This window comes from Onychomys torridus, unplaced genomic scaffold, assembly GCF_903995425.1.
Source record: "Onychomys torridus unplaced genomic scaffold, mOncTor1.1, whole genome shotgun sequence".
Lineage (NCBI taxonomy): Eukaryota > Metazoa > Chordata > Mammalia > Rodentia > Cricetidae > Onychomys > Onychomys torridus.
This window is the reverse complement of record NW_023413989.1, coordinates 7,947-31,365: the sequence shown is the minus strand read 5'-3', so window position 1 is coordinate 31,365 and position 23,419 is coordinate 7,947. Positions and strand designations below refer to the sequence as shown.

At 38.5% G+C, this 23,419-nt stretch overlaps 1 gene segment (V, D, J or C); it reads right to left on the bottom strand.

The window, feature by feature from the left end:
* Window positions 1-14,176: 14,176 nt before the first annotated feature.
* On the bottom strand, window positions 14,177-14,711 carry LOC118576591. The segment is given in 2 exon segments: window positions 14,177-14,487; window positions 14,663-14,711. Coding segments are annotated over 2 exon segments (360 nt in total).
* Between the last annotated feature and the right edge of the window lie 8,708 nt (window positions 14,712-23,419).

Sequence of the window (23,419 nt, the reverse complement as noted above, 5' to 3'; positions counted from 1 at the left end):
AGGAAATGCACAAAGCTACACAGAGAAACACTGTTTCTGGAAAAAAAAAAAGAAAAAGAAAGAAAAAAGTTAATGTCACAATGAGATCTTGAGGAATATGTAGGGCTACACATAAGAATAGGAGAAAATGAAATATTATTCACCAATTAGTAAAATAATACTAAAAAATGTATTTGAAGTGCTAGTCTGTGGGCTTATTGGTTATTGCTATTGAATTTGAGTATTGGGTATTTGTGTTGAGTGGTCTGGTAGTTGGAGTTGGCAATTCTTCTTCCAAAGAAGATTGACTATTCTTACCTGTTGCTTGGTATTTTGAAAGTACTGTGTGAGGAAATAATACAGATCCTCATAGCGATAATGAAAAGGGTAACTAAAATAAAATTTACTATATTGAATAAAAAAACATAATAGAGACATTTTTAAACATTAACTACAACTGTAATATTTGAATTCCATGATGGTGGCTTAGAAATAAAGCCATTCCACATAAATTCACACTAGTAGCTGTGGCTGATTATTATTATGGCTAATCTTGATGATATGGAATCTGGGTACCCAAACTGTCCCAAACTACACTGCTTCAGAGTTGAATACATGGACAAATTCATCATCACCATATCTGGACTCTGTAGTGGGTAGCCATCCTAGCCTTGGCCTGGAAGTTCCAAGCCCCACTGAGGCTTTGGTAATGGTCACACCCACAAGGCAGGGCTGATGGAGGATGCTGAAGATCCAGGATCCAGAGGAGAGAGGCCTCTCTTGTTTCAGGGACCCTGGATCCTGGAGGCAGACTGAGCAGAGTTCTCCAGAGAACACCGCCAGACTGCGCCATATGTTTACCAGATCCTGCAACCTATCCCTTCATTTGTAAATTACCCTGCTGTGGATATCGCTCTGTGTAAATTAAGTTCTGATTGGCCAGTGGCCACGCAGGAAAAATAGGTGGGACAAGAGAGAAGAGAATTCTGGGAAGTAGAAGGTTGGAGAGAGACATCCCCAGCCACCGCCATGAAAAACAACATGTAAAGACACTGGTAAGCCACAAGCCATGTGGCAAGGTATAGATAAATAGAAATGGGTTAATTTAAGATAGAAGAACTAGATAACAAGAAGCCTGCCACAGCCATACAGTATCGAAACAATGTAAGTTTCTGTGTGTTTACTTGGTTGGGTCTGAGTGACCATGGGACTGGCGGGTGAGAGAGATTTGTCCTGACTTGGCTAGGTAGGAAAACTATAACTACATTACCCCACAAAATAAACCTCCCTTTTAACTAAGTGGAGTGGCCTTAATAATTTCACCAATACCAAATAATAAAATTTAAAAGTGGGGTGCAGATTTAAACAGAGAATTCTCATCAGATGAATCTCAAATGAATGTTATCTTTAAATTAAAGGGAGAATTTTTGTTTGATTAGGAAAATGAATAAGTAAGGGAATAGCAGCATTAATGTGAGCACAGGAATCCTTTGGAACTAAGGTATGGACTCCAGTATTGACTGTAGTGATGGCTTCATGAGTACATACATTGTCCTCCAAACTCATCACATTGTGTACTTGGCAAATGTGAAGTCTGCTCATGTAGCCACACTTAAGCAAAATGGCTTTCAGAAGATGGCAAAGAATCCTAAGGAACAAAGTGAGATTTGACATTTGCTGGTTGGTTCAGCAAGTTCTGTGTTCTAATCACCTGTGATTAAATTTTGTGGCCTATGCTAAAATCTTTCTTCTTCATTGTATTATCAAAAGATTTCTTCTGGCTTCTGTAGGCATCCAGCACTAATGAAATATACATGCAGGCAGAATACCTGAACATATAAAAATATAATTTTTAAAACTATGTAATCTTAGTACATATTGCAGCATTTCTCACAAGTTTGTGTATTTTTGTTTATTTTTATTTTCACTTAAATAAAGAAAAATTTTTAAAGAAAAATAATTGACTAACATGTTTGAAAAATTTGGGGCTATAATGCATTCTGAATGTTCTACTCCCCTAAATTCTTTAATCTCCAACCTTCCCTATCATACTCCTCCAACAATCTTTGTGAGTCACTCTGCAGTTTGATGATACTTTGTTTTGTGACTTGTTTTACTCAGGCCCATATCTATGGTATGATTGCGGTCAGTGGGTATGAAGATATAGACAATGTCTTTTCCTCTCCCAGATAGCACAGCAATGAGTGCAAAGGCCCTGATCCCTCCTCTATCCATGCCATTGTTGTCAAGTCTATTCTTGAGCAGACCTATAGTACTAATACAAATTGGTCTTAATAATAAAAACCCAGAGTCAGATATAGACTAAATGCTGAAACATCAGAGAGACAAAGGAGCAAATCAAAGCTGAAAGATCATGAGATCACAGTCACCCTGACTACACAAGATTGATCCAGTCTAAAAGACATTCTAAAAGACAAACAGAGCCACAGATTCTGGAGCACAGGCCTTTAATTCTAGCACTTGGGCTTCTCATGCCTTTAATCTCAGGACTTGGTAGAAGGAAACAGGAAGTGATATGGCTGGGTGGGGAGAGGAGTATTAATGAAAGCTGCTGGTAACAAAAGACCATGGGAGTACATAGCAGATGACAACTAGTGTTCAGAAGGTCAATGTCTCAGAACAAAGGGTTCTGTTGGAGGAAACCATCATGCAAGGCATTATGGAATTACTGCCTTTTGAACAAATTGGCTGTTTCTTGTAAATGTCTTGTGCAATAACAGCTATATCTCCCGATTTACCTTGCCTTTCCATGTAATGTGTACATGCAATCTCATGACTACATCTCATTCTTATGGGCAGACATAATTGTGGGTAGTCAAGAAGATGGTTTCTTATTTAACTGTAAAATTTTATGAATAGAAACATACTAAAATATGCTTTATACTAGGTCTATTGTTCCATGTGGACTCTAGACACTTACAGGTCCTGTTCTCCATCCTTAGCCACTGACAAGGCAAAATTGGCCAGACAAAGTGTCCTCATAGAACTTTCACAGAACCGAATTTCAAGTGCTTGGCTTTGATGGATCAAAATTCTTCAGAAGTTTTATAGTGAACTAAAAGTGATAGTGCAGGTGTCTGGCCTTGGTATATCTTAGTCCTTCAATAGTTCAATAGAACCTATGTTGCCCTAAGCTTCCTCCACCTCCTCACTCTGATTCAGAAAACAATTAACACTTTGTATTTATTTCCACAGCAGTTTTTTAATTAGCAAAACATATTTATTTATAATTTACAGTTCACAAGTGAAACTCATACATTTTTACATGTACAATTTCATTTTGTTAAATTTGCACATATCTACAGAATGTTCACACAACAAGCACCTGAAAGTGTGCAGGCAGTAGGAAATGCAAATACTAAAATGTGTTTATAAACCAAATGATAGCTGATGGCCCTGCCACAGATAAGACAGTTTATATACATTTATGTCTATATGAACATAAAAATTCTTGAATTTCTTGATCCAACAGCAGCTTTTGTTAAAAAACAAATCCATATTTTCTCATTTTATTTAAACTGACTCAACTGTATCATTTTCTGTTTTAATGTCAGTGGGTGATGCTAAACTGTCTTCTGAACAGTCTGGTGGGGCATCAATGTGCTCTTCCTTAACTTTGGGACTTTTACAGTGTACTTACAATTCGTTTTTGACAATGCTCACCATAATGTCCCAAGGATTTTCAACTGAAGTCTTGATGGCAGATGGTGTACAATCAAAAAAAGCTGTATTTTGGTAATCTGCATAACACGATGGATGGTAAATTTTTCTGTCTACTCCAATAGCATTTTTTAAACTTTTTTTTTTATTATATTTGTGTTTTAATTTTACACATCAGCCATGAATTTCCCTGTCCTTCCTCCTCCAACCCCCACTTGCCCCCAACCCCTTCCACTCCATTCCCATGTCCTCCACAGCAAAGACTCCCCTGGGGATTCATTTAAACATGATGAATTCAGTACAGGCAGGTCCAGTCCCCCCTTTCCAGGCTGAGCAAAGTGTCCATGTGTAAGCCAAAGGTTCCAAATAGCCAGCACATGCACTAAGGACAGGTACCGGTCCCACAGCCTGGATGCCTCCTCCCAAACAGTTCAAGCCATTCAATTGTCTCACTTATCCAGAGGGCTTGATCCAGCTGTGGGCTCCACAGCCTTTGGTTCGTAATTCATGTGCTTTGATTCATTTGGCTATTTGTCCCTGTGCCTCTTCAATCTTGGTCTCAACAATTCATACTCGGACAGTCCCTCCTCTTTCTCAACAATTGGACTCCTGGAGCTCCACCAGGGGCCTGGTTGAGGATCTGTGCATCCACTTCCATTAGCTATTGGATGAGAGTTCCAGCACGACCTTAGGGTGTTTGGCCATCTGATCAACAGACCAGGTCAGATCAGGCTTTCTCTGGACCATTGCCAGCAATCTACAGAGGATGTATCATTGTGGAGGTCTGGCGACCTCTCCAGAACTCTGCCTATTCCTGTTCTCATGTGGTCATCATTTATCATGTTCTGTTATTCCTTGTTCTCTCTTTGTGTTCTTGATCCAGATGGGATCTCCTATACCCCTAAGCTTTCTTTCCCTCAAACCTTGCCCTTCATTACTCCCACTTTCATCCAGGTTGTTCATGGAGATCTCATCCATTTCTCTGTCATTGGGCAATCCCTGTGTCTTTCCTAGGGTCCTGTATACTAGGTAGCCTCCTTGGAGTTGTGTAGCACACTAGTCATATTTGCTTTACATCTAATATCTTCTTATGAGTGAGTACATACCATGTTTGTCCCACTGAGTCTGGGTAACCTCACTCAGGATGATTTTTTTCTAGATCCATCCATTTGCCTGCACACCTCATGATTTCATTGTTTTTCTCTGCTGAGTAGTACTCCATTGTGTATAGGAACCATATTTTCTTTATGCATTCTTCAGTTGAAGGGCATCTAGATTGTTTCCAAGTTCTGGCTATTACAAACAATGTTGCTATGAACATAGCTGAGCAAATACCCTTGTGGTATGATTGAGCATTCCTTGGGTATATGCCCAATAGTGCTACAGCTGGGTCTTGGAGGGAAATTCCCAATTTTCTAAAGAAGTGCCATAATGATTTCCAAAGTGGCTATACAAGATTGCATTCCCACCTGCAGTGAAGGAGAGTTCCGCTTGCTCCACATCCTCTCCCGCATAAGCTGTCTTCTGTGTTTTTGATCTTTGCCACTCTGACAGGTGTAAGGTGGTATCTCAGAGTAGTTTTGATTTGCATTTCCCAGATAATTAGGAATGTTGTGCATTTCCATAAATGTCTTTCAGCCATTTGAGTTTCCTCTGTTGAGAATTCTCTGTTTAGTTCTACAGCTCATTTTTTAATTGGACTATTGGGCATTTTGATGTCTAATTTCTTGAGTTCTTTATATATTCTGGATATCAGCCCTCTGTCAGATATGGGTTTGGTGAAGACCTTTTCCCATTCTGTAGGCTGTCGCTTTGTGTTGTTGACCAAACACCAAGAGGAAAATAGAGAAAGGAAAGCCTTAAAAGTTAATGCTAGAAGGGAATGGGTGTGGGTTGAGAGGGGGAGGCTGGAGGGATGGGAGGAGGGGTAGTGGGATATCTTTGATTGGTATGTAAAATGACTAAATGTTTTTCTTAATAAAATAGTAAGAAAGCTAGGCCGTGGTGGTGCATGCCTTTAATCCCAGTGCTTGGGAGGCAGAGGCAGGCAGCTCTTAGTGAGTGCGAGGCCAGCCTGGTCTACAAACCAAGATCCAGGAAAGGTACAAATCTACATAGAGAAACCCTGTTTCAGGGCAAAAAAGAAAAGGAAAAGAAAGAAAAAAGTTAATGTCACAATGAGATCTTGAGGAATATGTAGGGCTACACATAATAATGGGAGAAAATGAAATATTATTCACCAATTAGTAAAATAATACTAAAAATGTATTTGAAGTGCTAGTCTGTGGGCTTATTGGTTATTGCTATTGAATTTGAGTATTGGGTATTTGTGTTGAGTGGTCTGGTAGTTGGAGTTGGCAATTCTTCTTCCAAAGAAGATTGACTATTCTTCCCCTGAGCTTGGTATTTTGAATGGACTGTGTGAGGAAATAATACAGATCCTCATAGAGTTAATGAAAAGGGCAACTAAAATAAAATTTACTATATTGAAGAAAAAAAAAATAGAGACATTTTTAAACATTAACTACAAGTGTAATATTTGAATTCCATGATGGTGAATTAGAAATAAAGCCATTCCAGGTAAATTCACCCTAGTAGATGTGGCTGATTATTGTTATGGCTAATCATGATGATATGGAATCTGGGTACCCAAACTATCCCAAACTACACTGCTTCAGAGTTGAGTACATGGACAAATTCATCATTACCATATCTGGACTCTGTAGTGGGTAGCCATCCTAGCCTTGGCCTGGAAGTTCCAAGCCCCACTGAGGCTTTGGTAATGGTCACACCCACAAGGCAGGGCTGAGGGAGGATTCTGAAGACCCAGGATCCAGAGGAGAGGCCTCTCTTGTTTCCGGTACCCTGGATGCTGGAGGTAGACTGAGCAGAGTTCTCCAGAGAACACCGCCAGACTGTGCCCTACCTTTCCCAGATCCTGCAACCTATCCCTTCATTTGTAAATTACCCAACAAATTAAACCTCTCTTTTAACTACGTGGAGTGACCTTAATAATTTCACCAATACCAAATAGTAAAATTTAAAATGGGGTACAGATTTAAACAGAGAATTCTCATCAGATGAATCTCAAATGAATGTTATCTTTAAATTAAAGGGAGAATTTTTGTTTGATTAGGAAAATGAATAAGTAAGGGAATAGCAGCATTAATGTGAGCACAGGAATCCTTTGGAACTAAGGTATGGACTCCAGTATTGACTGTAGTGATGGCTTCATGAGTACATACATTGTCCTCCAAACTCATCACATTGTGTACTTGGCAAATGTGAAGTCTGCTCATGTAGCCACACTTAAGCAAAATGGCTTTCAGAAGATGGCAAAGAATCCTAAGGAACAAAGTGAGATTTGACATTTGCTGGTTGGTTCAGCAAGTTCTGTGTTCTAATCACCTGTGATTAAATTTTGTGGCCTATGCTAATATCTTTCTTCTTCATTGTATTATCAAAAGATTTCTTCTGGCTTCTGTGGGCATCCAGCACTAATGAAATGTACATGCAGGCAGAACACCTGAACATATAAAAATATAATTTTTAAAACTAGGTATACTTAGTACATATTGCAGCATCTCTTACAGGTTTGTGTATTTTTGTTTGTTTTTATTTTCACTTTAAATAAAGAAAAATTTTCAAAGAATAATAATTGACCAACATGTTTGACAATTTTATGTCTATAATGTATTCTGAATGTTCTCCTCCCCTACCTTCTTTAATCTCCAACCATCCCTATCATACTCCTCCAACAATCTTTGTGAGTCACTCTGCAGTTTGATGATACTTTGTTTTGTGACTTGTTTTACTCAGGCCCATATCTATGGTATGATTGGGGTCAGTGGGTATGAAGATATAGACAACGTCTTTTCCTCTCCCAGATAGCACAGCAATGAGTGCAAAAGCCCTGATCCCTCCTCTATCCATGCCATTGTTGTCAAGTCTATTCTCGAGCAGACCTATAGTACTAATACAAATTGGTCTTAATAATAAAAACCCAGAGTCAGATATAGACTAAATGCTGAAACATCAGAGAGACAAAGGAGCAAATCAAAGCTGAAAGATCATGAGATCACAGTCACCCTGACTACACAAGATTGATCCAGTCTAAAAGACATTCTAAAAGACAAACAGAGCCACAGATTCTGGAGCACAGGCCTTTAATTCTAGCACTTGGCTTCTCATGCCTTTAATCTCAGGACTTGGTAGAAGGAAACAGGAAGTGATATGGCTGGGTGGGGAGAGGAGTATTAATGAAAGCTGCTGGTAACAAAAGACCATGAGAGTATATAGCAGATGACAACTAGTGTTCAGAAGGTCAATGTCTCAGAACAAAGCGTTCTATTGGAGGAAACCATCATGCAAGGCATTATGGAATTACTGCCTTTTGAACAAATTGGCTGTTTCTTGTAAATGTCTTGTGCAATAACAGCTATGATATCTCCCCATTTACCATGCCTTTCCATGTAATGTGTACATGCAATCTCATGACTACATCTCATTCTTATGGGCAGACATAATTGTGGGTAGTCAAGAAGATGGTTTCTTATTTAACTGTAAAATTTTATGAATAGAAACATACTAAAATATGCTTTATACTAGGTCTATTGTTCCATGTGGACTCTAGAAACTTAGAGGTCCTGTTCTCCATTCCTAGCCACTGACAAGGCAAAATTGGCCAGACAAAGTGTCCTCGTAGAACTTTCACTGAACCGAATTTCAAGTGCTTGGCTTTGATGGATCAAAATTATTCAGAAGTTTTATAGTGAACTAAAATTGATAGTGCAGGTGTCTGCCCGTGGTATATCTTAGTCCTTCGATAGTTCAATAGCACCTATGTTGCCCTAAGCTTCCTCCACCAGCACCTCCTCACTCTGATTCAGAAAATAATTAACACTTTGTATTTATTTCCACAGCAGTTTTTTAATTAGCAAAACATTTTTATTTATAATTTACAGTTCACAAGTGAAACTCATACATTTTTACACGTAAAATTTCATTTTGTTAAATTTGCACATGTCTACAGAATGTTCACACAACAAACACCTGAAAGTGTGCAGGCAGTAGGAAATGCAAATACTAAAATGTGTTTATAAACCAAATGATAGCTGATGGCCCTGCCACAGATAAGACAGTTTATATACATTTATGTCTATATAAACATAAAAATTCTTGAACTTCTAGATCCAACAGCAGCTTTTGTTAAAAAACAAATCCATATTTCTCATTTTATTTAAACTGACTCAACTGTATCATTTTCTGTTTTAATGTCAGGGGTGATGCTAAACTTTCTTCTGAACAGTCTGGTGAGGCATCAATGTACTCTTCCTTAACTTTAGGACTTTCACAGTGTACTTGCAATTCGTTTTTGACAATGTTCACCATAATGTCCCAAGGATTTTCAACTGAAGTCTTGATGGCAGATGGTGTACAATCAAAAAAAGCTGTATTTTGGTAATCTGCATAACACGATGGATGGTAAATTTTTCTGTCTACTCCAATAGCATTTTTTAAACTTTTTTTTTTTTGTTATATTTGTGTTTTAATTTTACACATCAGCCACGAGTTTCCCTGTCCTTCCTCCTCCCGCGCCCACTGGCCCCCCACCCCTTCCACTCCATTCCCATGTCCTCCACAGCAAAGACTCCCCTGGGGATTCATTTAAACCTGATGGATTCAGTACAGGCAGGTCCAGTCCCCCTTTTCCTGGCTGAACAAAGTGTCCATGTGTAAGCCAAAGGTTCCAAATAGCCAGCACATGCACTAAGGACAGGTACCGGTCCCACAGCCAGGATGCCTCCTCCCAAACAGTTCAAGCCATTCAATTGTCTCACTTATCCAGAGGGCCTGATCCAGCTGTGGGCTCCACAAACTTTGGTTCATAATTCATGTGCTTTGTGTCATTTGGCTATTTGTCCCTGTGCCTCTCCAATCTTGGTCTCAACAATTCACACTCTGACAGTCCCTCCTCTTTCTCAACAATTGGACTCCTGGAGCTCCACCAGGAGCCTGGTTGAGGATCTGTGCATCCACTTCCATCAGTTATTGGATGAGAGTTCCAGCGCGACCTTAGGGTGTTTGGCCATCTGATCAACAGACCAGGTCAGATCAGGCTTTCTCTCGACCATTGCCAGCAATCCACAAGGATGTATCATTGTGGAGGTCTGGGGACCTCTCCAGCACTCTTCCTGTTCCTGTTCTCATGTGGTCATCATTTATCATGTTCTGTTATTCCTTGTTCTCTCTTTGTGTTCTTGATCCATCTGGGATCTCCTATACCCCTAAGCTTTCTTTCCCTCAAACCTTGCCCTTCATTACTCCCACTTTCATCCAGGTTGTTTATGGAGATCTCATCCATTTCTCTGGCATGGGCAATCCCTGTGTCTTTCCTAGGGTCCTGTATTCTAGGTAGCCTCCTTGGTGTTTTGTAGCACACTAGTCATATTTGCTTTACATCTAATATCTTCCTATGAGTGAGTACATACCCTGTTTGTCCAACAGTGTGGGTAACCTCACTCAGGATGATTTTTTTCTAGATCCATCCATTTGCCTGCACAACTCATGATGTCATTGTTTTTCTTTGCTGAGTAGTAATCCATTGTGTATATGTACCATATTTTCATTATCCATTCTTTAATTGAAGGGCATCTAGGTTGTTTCCAGTTTCTGGCTATTATAAACAATGCTGCTGTGAACATAGCTGTACAAATACCCTTGTGGCTTGATTGAGCATTCCTTGGGTATTCCAAGAGTGGTATAGTTGGGTCTTCCCTGAATGAAGAGCAGCAGAAAGTACAGAGCTGAGACTGAGACCCTGTGTTGTTTTAAAAGCCCTAAGACACACCCTTTAACCTGTCTCCCCTCTGGGGAACTAATATTAGCAATTCACACAAGCAGACCGAATAAAAAAGAACAATTTCGAATAAAGTATCAATGAAACAGAAAAGCTTCTCAGCATTACAAAATCAAAAAGCTGTCTAAGAGTCAGGGACCGTTGGAGAAAAGGGAAGATTGTAAGAGGAAAAAGTCGGGGAGAAACAGAGAGAAACATTGTCTTCTGGTCAGGACAGGATTCCTGCTTTCACGTATTCACACCAGCGATGGTCATCTCTATAAGACCAGCACAAGATCAAGCCAATTAAGACTGAAGCATGGAGTGTGGAGGAGCTCATGATCCCGAACCAGCAGCTGATGAGCTTTGGATACTTGATAACTTCGACAGGAGGGAGAGAAACAAATTTCTGAATGTGTGGTCTCTGATGAAATTGATCATTTTTCTCCCTCCAGTGGATGGCCCAAAACAGGAATATTTAGCATGAAATGGGAGGGCAATGAAAGATGAGTGGGAATTACAGAAAAAAGTTAGGGAGAGACATATAATCAAATTAATTATATGCATGTATGACATTACATTGAAAAAATATTTATTTGAACCATTGTAAGCAGGATCATATTCAGTTGAGGAAGATTTTTGTATGTGTATAACTATATTAATATAGCTTAAAATTTGGAAACTTAAGAAAGAATTAAACATTTTCTGGGGGGGGCGCATGTCATTCAGGCACACATCATTCTCTAAAGGTCAAAAGTAATCATTCTCTTATGTGTAAAACATGTGGTGCCCTCTTTCCTGGATTGGGATGTACAGATTCCTCTCCAACACCATTGTTTTGGTGTCATGTTCTATAGCATGTAGGATGAAATCGCTGACTTAGTGCTATGAGAATCAATTTCCTCTTCTTAAATCATGCTTTCTATAACCAAGATTCCCCTGGAATTGAATCATGGGACAGGTTAAGCACAGACTATGGTTCACTAAGGCCACCTAAATTATGTTTTTTACAAGTGACTTCAAGACCAAGATCTTTCTACATTGTAAATTGTCATTTGTTTGTGTGAATAAGAATGAAGGGTTTATGGGGATGAACGCAGACTAGTGGTTCTGCAAGTATCATATGGATGTGATATCTGAAAGCCCTTGTAGACTGTGCAGATGGAGGCTGCTTCTCAATATAGTGGAAGCTCTGGTCTCTGCACAAAGTCCTAATCTCCTTGTTTCAATCATGGATCACAGGCACTTCATAGTCTCAGGACAGAACATTCACACACACACACACACACACACACACACACACACACACATGCTATAGCACATTCCCTAATATAATTTGTAACTATATTAAAGACTTGGTGGTCTAATCCTCTGATAGTGTCCTGAGGCCCATTGCTTCTTTAGTATAATATCCACAGAACTATGTCAACATGGTAAGGAAATGTTGGAAATATGGAAATTATAGGGATTGTTAACAAAAAAGATCTAAAAAAAGACAATATTGTGTGATCTATATATGGATCATAGACAGTTATTGGGAAAACAAATTCAGGTTTCCTTTATCTATTGTGGAGAAAACACACAACGGCTTCTTCCCAGTACAATGATAGATGCCTTGGAAACCTGCAGTATATAATTACCAAAGTATATAATTCTTCATGGCTTAAGATGTAAGGAGCTTGTGGTCCAGGATCTCAGTTCTACAAAGCTACAGTCCCTTTCTAAGAGGAACTTAGAAAGTTAGACAACTCCTTTTGTTTGGGAAGAAAATCACATGTTACTGATCCTTTCTCCTCTCGTATTGATCTTTGAGACCCTGTAAGTTATTTCTATGTGTGGGGGCACAGAAAATTTTTTTGATATATGCTGCCAAACAAACCAAAATTAAAATGCAAATTTGCAAAATATTATAGATAACGCTATCAGCTCTATAGAAATTATCTAACTTACACAATCAGGATGAAAAGTAATTATTCTTATTTAAGTGTTGAAAATGGATAAGGAAAGAAGGCTTTGGTCCTACATCAGAGGTTGGGTTGTACACTCCAGATCAGGCTGCAGTGCCTATCCGGCCACAAGCTAAAGAAAGCTGTAAACACCACAGCTTTTTGTATCGGTAGACTAAAATTATTATGGAAGTGAAGAATTATATTCCAGGTTATAGAATCAGTTAAGTTTTGACAGTTAAATGTTAGAGAGAGCAGGGAGAAGGAGAAGGGGGAAAGGAAGAGGAAGAAACGCCAAATAGAGTTTAAAAAAAGTTCTTGTCATAGACATCAATTAAGCAATCACATGCTTAATATTAGATGCAACACACTTTACCAGATCTGCCACCTCACTTCATATCCAGACTTTGAAATTCCTCTTCCATTGTCCTATCTGATGTGTAGCTCCTATAAATCATACCTGGTTTTCTTCTATGTACCAGTCCTAGCCATGTTCCCACAGTTGGTGCCTAGGCCTAGTCTAGCACCTGAAACTTGTAGCCACCTAACTCTAGGCTTCAACAAGGTCTCACGCCCTGTGCACATACCTTGTTCAACCTCATTCTCCTGTACCACAAACAACCTCTAGGCTTGAGCCAAGACACTCTCTAGCTGCATCCACCCACAGGACCCTTTGCACTGCCACCACCACCTCTTTCTAAACACAACTTCTGACATCTTCCCACATTTTCTCCAGAGTCTGTGGTGGTGGAGCACCAGGAACTTCTCATCCATACCCTTTTACAACCTATAGAATGCATCTTGAGACCCACAACCAATGGATCAGCCTTTCCTGCCTTCCTGCTGAGAAGTGTTAAGCTTGAATCAATACATTCCCTGCCTACCTGCTAAACCACAGAACTCTCCCATGTCATACCTGAACTTTCCATTCTGACCTTACCACCATTATGCAGACTTAGAGCAGAAAGCATATTCTATATTCCAACCCAGTTCCTTCCATCCATTTGAATTTATTTTATCCAAGCTATTTCCGACCTCTAGGACCAATGTACAAATGGGAATGGCTAAGATCAATGAAATAACCAACCACAAATGCTGGAGAGGGTGTGAAGAAAAGGAAATCCCATTTCACTCTTGGTGGAACAGCAAACTGATACACTACCATGGAAATCAGTGTGGACAATTCACAAAAATATAATAATAAATCTTGAGTGTGACCTAGCTATACCACTCCTTGGCATAAGGTCACTTCAAGCATAAATTGACAGGACACTTTTGGTGGGAAAGACAGTTTCTTAATGAAAATCAGAAGCTACAGAAAGATGGATCCTACTTTTAGTAGCACAACAGAGGCAGTATACTTTTAGTAACTGATTGCCCTGAAGGATAAATGCCAGAGAAGATCCTACAATCAATGTAGGTAGAAGAAACAGGGTATGAGTCTCCTGGAGAACTTCTGTAAAATAGCTGAGGAGAAGTGCCTACTACACTTTCCTTCAATAAACAGAACTAAAAGAGTGAACAAACAGACACTGGTCAATCTTGAGAACAGCACTGGAATACAGTGGGATATTATGGAGACACTAAGTTACCCAAAGATGAAAATGACCTTGTAAAGCAATGCAAAAAGCACCCTGTGTGGATTATTGCCTTCAAACCCCTGGCCACATTTGAACACTAGGAGGAATCAGCTGGGCCCTAGGGAGATAAAGGGTTTTTGTTCCAGTGTGTATCACTGTGTGTCTTGGTTATTACTCCACTGCTGACAGTAGTAAGTGTCAGCATCTTCAGCCTCCATGCTGCTGATTGTGAGAGAGTAAGAGGTCCCAGACCCACTGCCACTGAAGCGAGCTGGGACTCCAGAAGCCAGAGTGGATGTGCTATAAATCAGGAGCTTAGGGGAGGCTCCTGGTTTCTGCTGGTACCAGTGCAAATAACTGGTACTTACACTTGAGCTGGCAACACATGTCATGGTGACCCTTTCCCCTTGAGATGCAGCCATGGATGCTGGAGACTGGGTGAGAACAATTTGTCCATTGGACACTGTGAGCAGGGAAAGACAATGAAAAAAAAGAGATGTTAGTAGACATAAACATAAAAATAGCTTTGTATCACTTGATGTTCAGAAGAAGGAAAATGAAAAATGTTATCTTTGAGTCAAGTTCCCTTAGGGAAACAAATTTTGGATTCAGAGCTCAAATGCCCTCCCCTCTCATACCTGTGACACTGATTATTAGGAGGCTGAAAATCTGCACCTGAAAATCCATTGTGCTTTCTACTCTCAGTCTCAGGATAATTACTGCTCTTCTCATAAGTACATCTCTTTAAAACAGCTGTGAATCGTGTGTGGTTTCTGAGGGTGAAGTATGCAAATAGCAAGATATAGTCTAGGCAGTTCTTGGCTTATAAATTCCTGTGGTCTTTAAGTATGGCAAACTGGGTAAGTTCAGGAAAATACCTACTTATTTGTTGACATTACACTGATAAAGAAGGAAATTTCTGATTTTATTTTCTCCTTTATGGTGCATACCTCTATCCTAGAGTTATACCCATGCATCTCTGTGGAGACTGGCATTATTTGATCCATTCATGAGACATATTCTACTGAGTGGTAAGAGGCATATTTCTCCCATGATAAAGCTGTGTTGAGTGTGCCTGTTTATAATGTTCTCAGAGAACTTTTAACAGCCTTATCCACTTCCTGTTTTCCTAGAAGTTGTCCAGCTGAGACCTCACTCACTTATTCCAGTCTAGCCAGATGACCATGCACACAAAACACTTGGAAAAGCATCATCCAAGTGTGTGATCTGAAACCCAGTTGTGTTTGGTGACGTGCTGCAACAGTTAAGCACCTGTGTCATCCCTAGGAGAATAGGGGGGAAAATCTCCCAATGAAATGGATGGAAACACAGGTATTGAATTTCTATCAACTATCATTTGCTAGACTAACACAGGCTGGATTTAAGTGAACCATGGCCTGGAGTTTCATGAAAACATCTGATGCTCTGTTGTTTTGTTCATATCATATTATTAACTGGGAACATGTGAACATACTTTGCAAATAAACTACATTTTAATTATTAATGGGTAATAGCTCCTTATACTGCAAATTCATGTATAAGATTGCTCAAAAGTTTTACTTTATCCTATTGCAAATTTCTATTATGGTCTTATAAACTCTGAAGTAAACGCAGCTGATAAGGAAGCATAGTTATCTCTAGATTTTCCTTTAAGAATGGTTCCCTTGTCCCTCCCTTCATAAAAGTCTCTTTCATTGTGTATCAATAATAAAGAAAAATAGCCAAGAGACTGTGAATAAATGCTTATTTTGAGAGATATTAAAATAAGAATTAAGATGTATTGTAAACTATACTTTTATGAGCAACCAATTTTAAGTAAATGAACAATTTTCCCTCAAAATAACCCATGGTCTTGTCTTTTCTGTTCATGTTTAGTAGGTCTTATTATTGTTCCTTCAGAATGAAAGATCTTCAACTGTTTTTGTGAAAATATATATTTTCTTTTAATTTCACGAGTGAGGGCACTATACCATCCTTGGTTTCATATAAAACAAACAGTTCAGTACATTGTCAATGTGTTTAAACATGGATTAAAAAAAAAGGATAACTCTATCACTTCTGTTCTGAAATTATTGTTGGATCCTCAAAAAAGACAAAGAGAATAATAATAATATTTTTGTGTCTATTAAGATTGAAGGACAACCAATATTTTAATGCTTTTAGATTTATAATTTTAACCTTTCTGTATGAGTGCTTTTCTGCATGTATATATGTGCATAGCATGCATGTTTAGTACCCAAGAAGTCAAAAGAGGGCTTCAGGTACAAAGGAACTGGTGCTATGGATGGTTGTGGGCTACAATGTGAATAATGGTAACAGAATCCAGGTCTTCTGTAAGAGCAACAAAACCTCTTAACTTCTGAGGCTTCTCTTGATCCCCAGAGACATCCAATCTTAATCTTCATGGCAAATCAGTTTTCTCAAAAAAGCTCTGATAATGGGATATGACAAGGTGCCAGTGGAAATGGATCTTACCAATCCAGGGATGACTGCTGCTAGAAGCCAGAGTTCTGAGAGAGACTTGGTCCCCTCTTCTGAAGACAGCAGACCAGGTTCAATAGACTACTGGCAATGGTCTAGAGAAAGCCTGATCTTACCTAATCTGGTGATCAGATGGCCAAACGCCCTAACTGTCATCCTGGAAATCTCATCCAATTACTGACAGAAGTGGATGCAGAGATCCTCGGCCAGGTCCCAGGTGGAGCTCCAGGAGTCCAATTGTCAAGAAAGAGGAGTGACTGTAAGACTGTGAACTGTTGAGACTAAGGTGGGATAAGGACAGGGACAAATAGCCAAACTAATGGAAACACACAAATTATGAACCATAAGCTGTGGAGCCCCCAACTGGATCAGTCCATCTGGATAAGTGAGACAATTGAATAGCTTGAACTATTAGGGAGGTACCCAGGCAGTGGGACCTGGACCTTTCCATGTGCATGAGCTGGCTGTTTGGAACCCTGGGCTTACACAGGGACACTTTGCACAGCCTGGAAGGAGAAGACTGGATCTACCTGTACTGAATCCACCAGGTTGAATTGAATCCCCAGAGGATTCTTGGCCCTGGAAGATATGGGAATGGAGGGGAGGGGCTGGGAGGAAGTTGGGGCATGGGCAGGGGTGGGAGAACAGGAGAACCCATGGCTGATATGTAAAATTAAAACACAAATATAATAAATTTAAAAAAGAAAAAAAAACTGTGATTGTGGTCAATGCCAAAACAACTGTCAATGAAGTGAACAAAGCCTGAAGATTTTCCTGAGTGCCAAGTCAATCAAGAGCATGAGGACTTGTTTTTAATTGTTCCAGTGATTATAGCTCTAAGCCTGGTCATAGCTACTGAATGGATATGTTTAAGTGCTGCCCTCTACTGTTAAGATAGGCAAATTGAAGATAGGGTTGAGTAATATCTATTTTGGAGTCTATTTTGGAGAAATAGCTACATTCACAATGATCAATGACAAATATTAGTGCCTTTAGAAAATATCCTTTGAAAAGCCAAAACGTCTTTTTTCTTTCCTTCAGGCACAATGAAGAATATTGTCCAGACAGTCAAACACATGTACACATATATTTCTACTCATTTCATCATGAAATAAAGAAGCATCAACAGGAAAGTGTTCAACACAGAAGAAAATGTGTCTAAGGTATATGAGTTTTTATGAGCACATTAAGTTTGCATTTATACATACTACATACTCCCTGTTTTATAGCAAGGTTATAAATAGCTAAAATACTGTAGAAGTTGCATATTGTAAAAATGGTACCAGTCATATAAGAAAAAGACAAATTCAATTGTAGAATGTCCTATGGAGCTTCAGAAGGATGGGGCACTGTGATGTAGGTTTGTCCTCTTGTGATCATGTGGCTCCCTTTGAGTTACAGATGGTTACTCATGCTCAGAATCAAGAAAGAATAGTAATACCACACACCATGGTATAGTAAATGACAAATATTTGCAATTTACTCTCAGGCTTATATTGAAAATAACAATATTTTGGGGGCCTTGTAAGTGCAAATCATTACTCAGCTGAACCACTGGATGTGTTATCAGTAAGCTCAGGACTGTGAAATCCCACAGAGGACAGCACAACCCAGGTGGTTGTGATAAACGTGATGACGCTATTGTAAAATGGCATCTGAGTTGCAGCAGCTTGACTACCATCTTCATTCTACAATACTCAAAGAATGATGGATAGATGAGTGAATAATAGCTCTGAAGATTTAAGGCCTTTGGATCATCTGTTTAAAGCAGATGACATCCTAGATTTAATTGGCAATCAATTCCAAGTAGATAACATGACATGAATCAGAAGACTGTCATCTGTAAGCTTTCCTGTTTTGTCCCAAACACTTGTGGGCACTGAATTGTCACATGAAGAAGAATGGAAACAGAACGTCACTGCTGAATATTTCTATCATTTCTAGTCCAACTGAACATCCTATTTATAGCCCACCTTGAGATTCCCCACCTAAGACAGCTGATATTCCCAGAGGTGAGAAGATTCCCAACGGGGAAATTAATTAATTAATTAGTTAATAATTAATACAAATATTTTTCATATTAAATATGAAAATCTAGTTATTTTTTGGTAATTTTTTCCACCTTGTTAAATTGAATAAAGTGTAAGAATCAGGTTGGGTTCTCATATAATAATTTTTTAATTTTTTTGAAATTTTAACATAAACACATAATCTTACCATTTTCTTTTCTTCTCTCCAAACACACCTATATAACCTCCTTGCTCTTTCTCAGATTCATGACATATTTTTGTTCATATTCCTTGTATTATATGGATTTATTATATTATATGTATTGAGAGAGTGGTGTTTATATACACTCAATCTATATAATATTTTATATAAAATATACAACTTCTGTTTGCAAAGATAGAGAGCATTACAGGAAACCACAACTGATCAAAATGCAGAGATCAGGATTCCATGTGATGATCAGTTCCAAATGATCTGTCTACAACACAATTTCCACACCTCTATGTCAGGGACCATTGCAGAGTGCGTAGAATGAGTATAAGAGCCAGAGGAAGGCAAGTTTTCTCTGAGATTGTGTATCTTAGCTATGTCAAGCAGGCTACATCCTAGAGGTGTAACTGAAGCTGCCTGAACAAGACTTGAACAATGATAACTCATTAGACATGCACACATAGACATGGGACACAGTTGCTGTAAAGTGTTTAAATAGCTTGTCCAATTTCAATTATTTTTGTACTTCCAATTATTCTAGACTGTCAAGTAAAAAGGTGGAGGAAATAATTTTCTGGTGAGGTTGAAACCAATTAGATTAGGAGGTTAAAATTGTATTAAAACTTCTATTTTCTAAGTGACAATTTTAGCTTCCCTAATTATAGAAATGTGATCTGTATATACAAAGACCAAACAGCATTTTCAACAAGTCTCTAAAGCCTTTGAATTAATGAAATAGATACACAGTATTAATGCCAAGGTAAGAAAATTATATTTTGAATATTATATATATTGTCTGTAACTCCAATTTTAGGTGATATGCTTATGCATGCAGGCAAAATACACATACACATAACATAATGTAAATAATTTTTGAAAAGATAATCCATTTTTTAGATGCTTCAGAAAGTCCTTTATCTGGAAACAAATGGAAAGCCTCTTTCATCCTAAAAATACATCATTGTATATAACTCTTTAAATGCATATGGAAAAGAGGATAAAATATTAGTGTGGAAAAACCCTGGCTTCAAAGATAAAAAACAAAAGAGGAAGAAAGCAGAAAAATATGTATTATATAAATGTGCAAAAGAATAAGTGTTATGAATGTGGCCTCATCAATTAGTGATTATGAGTTTATTTTTTCCAGTTTAAATAGTTAGAATTGCTGAATAAAAAAACAAACTTGGTGTTCTTATGAAAATAAAAAATTAAAATGTCTATATTCACTCGCTAAATGTTGAAAATAGAAGTACTCTAACATAAATCAAAACATGAAGAGAGTCAAAAAGAAAGTGGGAGATAATATATTTACAGTAAATGAAATGGAATTTAAATAAAAACCTAATGTGACATGAATAAATTAATTATATAAAATAAAACAGTTTAATTCGAGTGTAAGTCTCATTACCCAGCTCTTAACCTGATTAATTTTAAATGAGTGATGAAAGCAGACAAGACCTACTGAAGCATGATGGGTCTTCAGTCATGCATGCTGAGCAGGCACTGGTATAGCATTGTCCTGACGCAGATCCAATACCAAGGCTTGTGATGCTGATGAGGCCAATAAGGCCAGAAAGAGGTGGCTCTTGGAGCACAATGATGACATAAAGCTCCAGAGCCCTCAGCTACAACCAGTTACTCTGAGTTCTAAGCATCTCTCTCTCTCTCTATCACACAAATTGGTTTTTGTTAGTGTGAGTGTTAACTGTGGGAGGAACATGTGTAGTTTGGGAACAGTAATATGTTCCAACATCCTCAGCCTCCACACTGCTTATTTTCAGTGTGACTTCTGTCCCAGATCCACTGCCAATGAACCTGCCTGAGATCCCATATTCCTGGAGCTAGATACCATAGATGAGGAGCTGGGGAGATTGGCCAGGCCTCTGCAGGTACCAGTTCAATTAGGTATCCCCTTCAATTTCTAGGAGATTCTCACTAGAACTACAAGAGATAGAGGAGTCATCTCCAAAGAGGACCAGCAGGGAGAATGGAGTCTGGGTCAGCATGGCATCATCACTGGAAGCTGAAATAATAAGAGACGTGTACAAAGTCATGTGGAAACTTCATGAGCAATCTTTCAGTTCTTCTTTATCTTACTTATTTAATGTGATAGTTTTGTTATTTTTATATTAGTATATGTTCATACAGTAAATCCTTTATCACGAAACAAGTGACTAGAAAGCCCTAAAGGGACGCCAGACAGACTCTAGACAAAATTCAGTTCCATCTGGGTCATAATCATCTGAGGAGCCGGGATCCCATCTTATAATCCTGCTCTCACAGATCTTAAACTCACATGCTAATCTTGCAACCTGAGACCTGCTATCTCACACATGAACAGAAAGTACTTGGACAGCAGTGTGCCCCAGAGCATACCCTCCTATGCCTGTTTTATTTTGGCATTTCTCTCACTCCTTACCAGGAATCCAAGCATCAGCAGCCCCAAGAACTGAACAGGGGACCTCATTTTGAGAAAATAACCTGAAGTGTGTGATTAGTCAATGAACAAGTACAGCTGAGCTTCTATAACTCAGACCAGCAAGGGGAACTCTACCCTAGAGAGTAATATACAAATATCAAGGTATATGCAGCAATATAGACAGAAAGAAGAGTTATGTGGGCCTCTTATATTTCTAAAAAATAACAAGTGATCTTTTATATTAGGGTATAATTGGTAACATAAAATGAGTTGATTGATAGAACATCAAGATGCTTAAAATTCAACATGGAAGTCACAGTTCATGTTCCTGGCTCTCTTCACACATAACAAAATTAAAAGCACAGTGTGCTGCAGTCACTTTCTCATGAATTGATTCTAATGTCTGGTCATGTCAACTATTTTTTTAAAGTTGATTTTAGAAAAAGACAGAGAAATCTCAATGAGGAAATGGAGATAAGGCTATTTCAGGTTTGTGCAGCAGATTCAGGTTCTATGCTCCTGTAATAAAATCTAGTGGGCTTTTCTAAGAAATGCAGATCATTCTGTGCTTTTTTTTATCACCATAAATTTCCATTTGATACCCTTCTCTCAGGGTCCGTAGTATAATCTACAAATAGCTGGAAATCTAATCTTGAGGATATCAATTGAACCTATGTACACCGTGCTCTTACAGTCCATCCACTTTATTGTTCTAAGTAAGCTAATTTCTGGCTCTGATCTCTTTGCTGTTCTCTATTTGTTCTAATGCTTCTCTAAGTCTACAGCTTCGTTCAGCTCTAGTAATTTGACCCTCTCTTGCCTGGCTCCCCAAGATTTCTAATAGGAGGTTGCTTACAATCCTGAGAAAAGTTTCAAAACCATCAAGTTCATAGCACATTCATAGAATAGATGATAAGGAGCAGAGCCATTAACATAGTAATGCAAGGTTCCAAGGTCTCAGGACCAGAGAGGGTGGGGTACAGTACCCAGTGCCACAAACTCTGAGACATAGCTTTTTTTTAGCAGACTTGGCAAGTGAAGAATTGGCGGGTTTTTCTTAGGGTGTTTTAGGTTAGTAACCTTGGTAGATACCTGGGATTCTGACCTTGTGTATAACTATAAAGTTTCAAACTTATGATCTATTTACAAAGGCCTATACTCTAGTTTGAACTTGCTCTGAGGTAAAAATGATATAAGAGCTAGCTACCAAAAGGCCTGAGCCATGGCCATGCAGTTATAATTAATATAAGCCTCTGTGTGTTTACCTGAGAGATGTGAGTGGGAGAGATTTGTCCCAACTGCAGGCACACAGGCTATCTTCCCACTACAAATATACCTACATGTATAACTATGGATATGTTTGTATAGATATAGGGATGCTTGGCACTTGGTCAGTTTACCTGAAGAATATCCATCTCTCATCTGGAGTCTGTAGACTCAATGTAAAGTGTGTTTGACCATGTTTAAAGTACACATATCTGGAGATTTTCTCAAATCCAGTAAGAAAGCTTTTGGCTAAATAACAGCAGTGTCACTGCTCTGCATATGGGCACATGACAGTATTCAGTTCAACCTAGTAGATTGTAGTGTCCCTGTAAGTGTGAGATAAGATAGATCAATATCTTCTCTCTCCCAGGAAACTTCAAAACATCTTCTAGAACTATCAAAGCTGCCCAGCCATCAAGAAGCCTCCAGCTCACTTCCACCTTCATTTCTCTATATTGTGCAATCAAAGTACATGGTATCATCATTAATGTGGCTGTATCATCTAGATCTTGGGGACAAGAGACAAGCTATATATTGTTTGGTTACCTCTGTGTTCTCCCTCACCAAAAAATCACAATGATGTAGTTATGCCTGCATTCAAGTTTTGTTTATTAATGTAGATCTGAGGACAGCATTTTCTAGCTATACCTGATGTTGCCATTAAAACATTTTTTAAAATTTAATAAATTATATTTTGTGTAGTACAAGATCTTGTGGTTTCTTTATATGTATAGCACTTTCATTGGGTTGGTTTCTATATAGTTTAATTCTTGAGTTCTTTAGGTACTCTTAATACCAATCATCTGTCAGGTGTACAGCTGACAAAGAATTTCTCCCTTTCCATAAATTAGCTCTTCAGTCAATTGACCGTTCCCTTTGCTGTATAGAAGACTTTTTGTTTCAAAACATCCTACTTGTCAATTGTTGGCCTTATGTTTAGAATGAAATTCAGAACAGAAGATCTAGAATTTAAGTCCATACAAATTTACTCACTTGCATTCCTGTTTAG